Genomic DNA, 6,000 nt, shown 5'->3' on the forward strand with positions numbered 1-6,000 from the left:
TTCAACAAGTTAACTAATTCTAAGTTCAGTCAACCAAAAAGGTACTTTCTCCACAACGCTACCTCACCCACAGAGTAAACACACACACAGATAGTGGGTTAATTATTACTCTGTCCTTCCGTCATTCCTCCTTGACTGTGTGTGATGAGGTTCTGCTATCCATAGAATTATATGTATTTCCGTCATTCCTCATCAGGTTGCTGGTGAAGACTTGAGTGTGTGTGAGGTGCTGTTATCCAAAAAATATGTATTTCTCTTTCATAAACAATTATCTGTCACATCTCAATCACAGCTACAAACAATCTTGTTCACAAAGTTGCATCAGTGTCTACAATATATAACATTTGTAATATCACAGTATGATCTTACAATACCCTTGTATTGCTCCTATCTTGGTATCGCATGATGCTTCAATCCCGACACTGTGCTTTTATCTCAGCTATTTCAAAGCCTGAACTATCTCCTAGAAGGCCAGCTTCCCAGAGTCGCCTCTTCTCTGTTGACTTGGAGACTGGTGTTTTGCAGGTACTATTTAATGAAGCTTCCAGTTGAGAACTTGTGAGGCGTCTGTTTCTCAAACTAGACACTAACGTACTTGACCTCTTGCTCAGTTGTGCACCGGGGCCTCCCACTCCTCTTTCTATTCTGTTTAGAGACAGTTTACGCTGTTCTGTGAAGGGAGTAGTACACAGCGTTGTACGAAATCATTAGTTTCTTGGCAATTTCTCGCATGGAATTGCATTCATTTCTCAGAACAAGAATAGACTTGACGAGTTTCAGAAGAAGGTTCATTGTTTCTGGCCATTTTGAGCCTGTAATCAAACCCACAAATGCTGGTGCTCCAGATACTCAACTAGTGTAAAGAAGGCCAGTTTTACTGCTTCTTTAATCAGGACAACAGTTTTCAGCTGTGCTAACATAATTGCAAAAGGGTTTTCTAATGATCAACTTGGATTAGCTAACACAACATGCCATTGGAACACAGGAGTGATGGTTGCTGACAATGGGCCTCTATACACCTATGTAGATATTCCATTAAATATCAGCCATTTCCAGCTACAATAGTCATTTACAACATTGTCTTCACTGTATTTCCAATCAATTTGATATTATTTTAATGGACAAAAAAAAATGTTTTTCTTTCAAAAACAAGTGACCCCAAACATTTGAACGGTAGGGCATATTACTTTACTTGAGCTGTTACACTATAAACCCTGTAGTTGAGTACAAGTACCAAAAACCATCAATAGGTGCTGCTATTGAGTTGAGCTGAAGATGGTTAAATGCAGAGGACAAAAAAAGAGCCCGCAAGGCTCAAAAAAGGGTGGTGAAACCAGCCAGGGTTCTGTTCAGTTGGGCACATGAAAGCAAAGCATTTGCAACATAAAACAAAAATGGGTAGTATTAGACTTATTACTAGCCCTTTTTTAAAACAAATGGTTAAGTTAGTTAAATATAAAAGGTGTGTCGATAATTAATTGGAAATGTATACTGCACCAAGATACCCATTCTGACTTTGTCCATCAGGGGGAGGAATACCATGAGAGCAACATCCTCACCAAAAACACAAAATCCTACACAGTGAACAAAATCAGTGTGTGTCTGTGTGTAATACCTGAATGAGAAAAGAAACACACATGACCAAATTGCTCATGACTGCAGGGCCAGATTCACTCAGCGACTAACGCGCACAATCATGCTGTTCATCCAAGAATTCCCACAGAATAGGCTACACACGCATGTCTGCCCACAAAGCATGTACACATGCCCACACAAACACACTATAAAACAGCACACCAAAGACAGAAATCAAGGCCATTTGTTGAAATGATAAATTACTCTGAAGCACAGGGCATGAACCCACACAAGTTCCCATGGTAGGTTATGTTTTAATGGAATTCTTTAATGACCACGCATGATTCATAATAATAAACAAATGTACTTGCACAACTGAAAACTCCAGACACTGTCCCATCAACATTCATAGACGGACATTTCAAGACGGAAGATGGCTGGAATACGTTCACAGGGGCTAACAGTGCACACAGAGGTCAGAGGGCAAAGTGGAAAGGGCAAGAAATAGAGAGAAACAACAGACAGACATCTTACAGTGACAGGGGGGGGGGGGGCATAGAAGCGGTACAAGTCAAGGAGGAGAGCACAACAACATTCTGGTAAATAGTGACATTTGCACTATGCTGTGCAAAATAATGAAACATTTCCCTAATTAGCATTACAGACATCATCATGATGATAGATTGTCCTCACAAGAACATCCTGTGGAAATGCCACTTGAATACCAACCATTCAGTTCATCATCAGCAACTATCAAAAATGGGATGGAATGACTATAATAAAAAACAAAATAGCACTAGTGCACAGAAAGTGGGCCAGAGACAGAAAGCCTTGGGAGGACAGAAGAAGGAGAGAGTTGAGCAGGACAGTATGAGAAGGTGAATGCAGCAGCAGGGGAAGAGGTGAGAATGTAGGACAAAACGACAGGCCACTAGAGAACAGATTCTTCCTGATGAGGCCTTAATTGAGCATTATAATGGCACAAAGAGAAAGAGGTGAGCGATTAGGAAGAGAAGAAAATAGAGGGAATAGAGAAGAAAAGGTCAGAAAATAGTAGAGAACAAGGGGAAGGGGAGTGTCTAACTCTAGCTAAAGACTATCTGGGGGTAGGAGGAGGTCTCAGGGTTGGGCCTCTCCCCCCTCGCTGTCCTGCTGGTCACTGGTCCACAGGGTCAGGTTGTCCCGCAGCAGCTGCATGATGAGGGTGGAGTCCTTATAGGAGTCCTCGTTCAGATTGTCCAGGTGTCCAATGGCCTCGTCAAAGGCCTCCTTGGCCAGCCTGCAAGCCTCCTCTGGAGCATTCTGGATCTCGTAGTAGAACACAGAGAAGTTGAGGGCCAGGCCTAGCCGGATGGGGTGGGTGGCCGCCATGCTCTTGCTGATCTCATAGGCTTCCTTGTAGGCTCCCTCTGAGGACTCCACAGCGGAGGTCTTCTTCTCGGCTGTGGCCACCTCGGCCAAATAGCGGTAGTAGTCGCCCTTCATCTTCAGGTAGAACACCTTGCTCTCCAGCTGGTCTTCTCCGCAGCTCTTGATGAGGAACTGGTCGAGCAGGTTGAGCACGTCCTGGCACACCGTCTCCAGCTCCTTCTCGATGGTCTCCCGGTAGGCCTTTACCAGCTCCAGCTTCTTGTCGTTGCCGTCGGCCATGGCCCTCTGCTCGATGCTGGAGGTGACGCGCCAGGAGGACCGCCGGGCCCCCACCACGTTCTTGTAGGCCACAGAGAGTAGGTTGCGGTCGTCGTTACTCAGAGGCTCGCTCAGCTCAGTCACCTGGTGAGGACATAGAAGTGTTAAATAGCTCAGCTGGTAAAGCATGGCTCTTGCAACACCAGGATAATGGGTTCCATTCCAGGGACCACCCATACTTAAAATGTATCCACACATGTATGGAAGTCACTTTGGATAAAAGTGTTTGCTAAATGGCATATATTTTTAAATTGTTGACAGGATGTGAAAATGCTACCATATCATATACTTTTTATAAATCTAAGAAATTGGCCTAAAATTGGTAGGACCTACACATTCACCATGACAAAGGTGTGAAGTTGCAGGGTGCATCCATATCTAGGTGGAGATGTACAGTATGCTGTGTTTGGGAATGAAGCTGTGCTTGATTGAACCAGACTTTTTGTTTTATTATATAAAGATACTTCTATGCCTTTTGAGCAACCGGAAGCATTTAAGTCAATAGCTGAAAATGTATCCACCAGCATCAATACAGCGGACCTTGCAGGGTTGTCACTGGTTACCAGTCAAAATGGGCTATATCATACATTGATGAAAACAAAAATGTGCTTTTTGTCTTAATTTAAGGTTAGGATTAGGCATAGGGTGGGCAGTGTACTTAAGGTTTAAAATCAGATTTTAAGAAGATCAATTGTAGAACTAGACAGGGTTTAGCCATTTGTGGCTGTGGTAACAAGTGACGACCCTCTTGCAGACAGGATATGTGTGGGTGCATTCGCAAAGGCGCGAAATCTGGTCCTTCATACATTTCCACCATCATATTTTCTAGTTATTTAAGAACATTTTTCTCTGTCTGGCATAAAGTTCACCATGACTATCTTCGTTAAGCTATTACAGGTCATGTAAAACCAGCTTTCAAGCTTGGACTAGCTAGCTAGTTTTATTCACTAGCCCGAAGTGCTGTAACTTGTGAACGAACGCACCCAATATTTGCCTATGTTCATTTTAACTGGTGCTACTGCAACGACCAACCGTTGCTAGCCACGAAGCCAGACCACCACCAGTTTCATTCTTAACTAGATATAGATAACTAGGTCGTTAGTTACTACATTCACTTCTCAAAACGATATGACAAAATAACAGTAACAGAAGCAAAATAACCTTGATGTTGTGTGCACCAGGTTTCACATTGATTTGATTATGCAGATACTTTATAAATAATTTCCATAATGAAAGACAAACCCAGCTAACTAGCTACCGTAGTTAGCAAGATACTACATTGTATGACCATTGAATGATGTCATCTGATGACCTTTGTTACAAACTGATATCAATGATTGTCACATTATGTAATTATTTAATGTGAGATGCATTGTGCAGAACGATGACGTCTCTAGTACCTGTTTCATCGCCGAGGCCATGTCATCGTACCGTTCCGCCTGCTCAGCCATACGGGCTCTCTGGATCAGTTGCTCTCTATCTGCCATTGTCGCTGTTGATGTGCCGAAGGTCGGGCAGTCAGTTCCACGATACAGGAAGCAGGCTATCGACAATTGCTTTCGAATAGACGGATGTGTATTTTCCTGCTGATATCAAACGTAACTGCGGATTTTCTCTGAAATACCCGCTTACATAAGACCTAGCTAAAACAATGGTGAAGCAATTCTGTTAATGCTAATGTCTGAGGCGCAAATTAGAAGGGAGACAATCAGTAAACAGCTCCAAACCCTCTCTATCTCTAACTGATGGCTACTGCGGCCTGTGGTGCTACTGCAAGCGTCCAGTCTATCCGGTGTGGGGGCCGAAGGCTGCCGCTGATATTTCATGATGACGTCACTTTCTAAAAATAGAAACGTGCGCTGCAAGCGTGCATGCGCAGTGCGACGTACTGCATCCTCGAGCTGTTGCAGCAACTGAGGGCGCGTGCGTGTAGGGTTGGCGCCAATTATGTGTATACTGTATATCATTGGTGGTGCTAGGTAGAGTAACTTATCCAGTCCTTACATGTAGTATGGACATGGAAGGAAAGCTTACAAAAATAGGATGGCGAGGAGAACATGGAGGACAAAAGCAGTGCCTTCACTCACATCTGCCCAGTCCCAAAGCCATGATAGGGGAATAATGGTAGCTATGATGGCACTTATGCCAACCATTGTAATGTATAAACGTAATTGAAAGGTGCAAAAGACCTCCATGGTGCTCAGAAGCGTTCCCTCCTTCATCCATCCCTAAAAGGAAAACACTTCACATTCCATCCTCTCTTCCCTGTTACTTGGTTTAGTCTAGAAGGGATACAGCTTTTGTCTAAATTGACGTAGCTGGTTAGGATAATTTATGAAGCTAGGTTGAATTAGCCTTATCCCTAAAAAACAGATACTTCCGGTTGTTGGCAACTCTGCTAAGCCTAGGGTTAGCTACAGTTAATTAATCAACTTTTGACGTCAATTAGACAAAAGCTGTATGCCAGAGACATGACGCTGTAACTGGGCCCTATGGCAAGCAGATGAGTAGAAGGATACTGGACAAGAGGTGTATGACACACTTCTGTATATTATCAGGTCTGTTATATATATATATATATATATATTTTTTATGTAGCAGAAGGTCTAGCTACCAGTCACAGAGAAGGGAAACTGGCATTACCTTATCCTCATGCAATTAGACATCCTGAACAGACCACCTAATAATTGATTGATATCTATTTTGTATTCATTTCTGCAACAAAAGAATGCATGA

The 6,000-nt window shown here is 43.0% G+C and overlaps 1 protein-coding gene across 1 annotated transcript; it reads right to left on the reverse strand.

Annotated features, from left to right (window-relative positions):
- Window positions 1–1,846: 1,846 nt before the first annotated feature.
- Window positions 1,847–5,060, reverse strand: LOC139388328 (14-3-3 protein eta-like). Its single transcript, XM_071134936.1, has 2 exons — window positions 4,665–5,060; window positions 1,847–3,348 (listed from the first exon to the last, which is right to left on the reverse strand). The coding sequence occupies exons 1-2, from the start codon at window positions 4,749–4,751 to the stop codon at window positions 2,695–2,697; spliced, it is 741 nt and encodes a 246-aa protein (XP_070991037.1). The 5' UTR covers window positions 4,752–5,060; the 3' UTR covers window positions 1,847–2,694.
- Window positions 5,061–6,000: the final 940 nt, after the last annotated feature.

Source organism: Oncorhynchus clarkii, chromosome 29 (assembly GCF_045791955.1).
Source record: "Oncorhynchus clarkii lewisi isolate Uvic-CL-2024 chromosome 29, UVic_Ocla_1.0, whole genome shotgun sequence".
In the NCBI taxonomy this organism is placed as follows: Eukaryota; Metazoa; Chordata; class Actinopteri; order Salmoniformes; family Salmonidae; genus Oncorhynchus; species Oncorhynchus clarkii.

What these genes read in the sequence shown, in the direction of transcription:
- LOC139388328 (XM_071134936.1), bottom strand. Translation starts at nt 4,751, where the DNA reads ATGGCAGATAGAGAGCAACTGATCCAGAGAGCCCGTATGGCTGAGCAG. An exon ending in TGGCCTCGGCGATGAAACAG is followed by an intron (nt 3,349 to 4,664) that starts GTACTAGAGACG and finishes TGTCCTCACCAG; the next exon opens with GTGACTGAGCTGAGCGAGCC.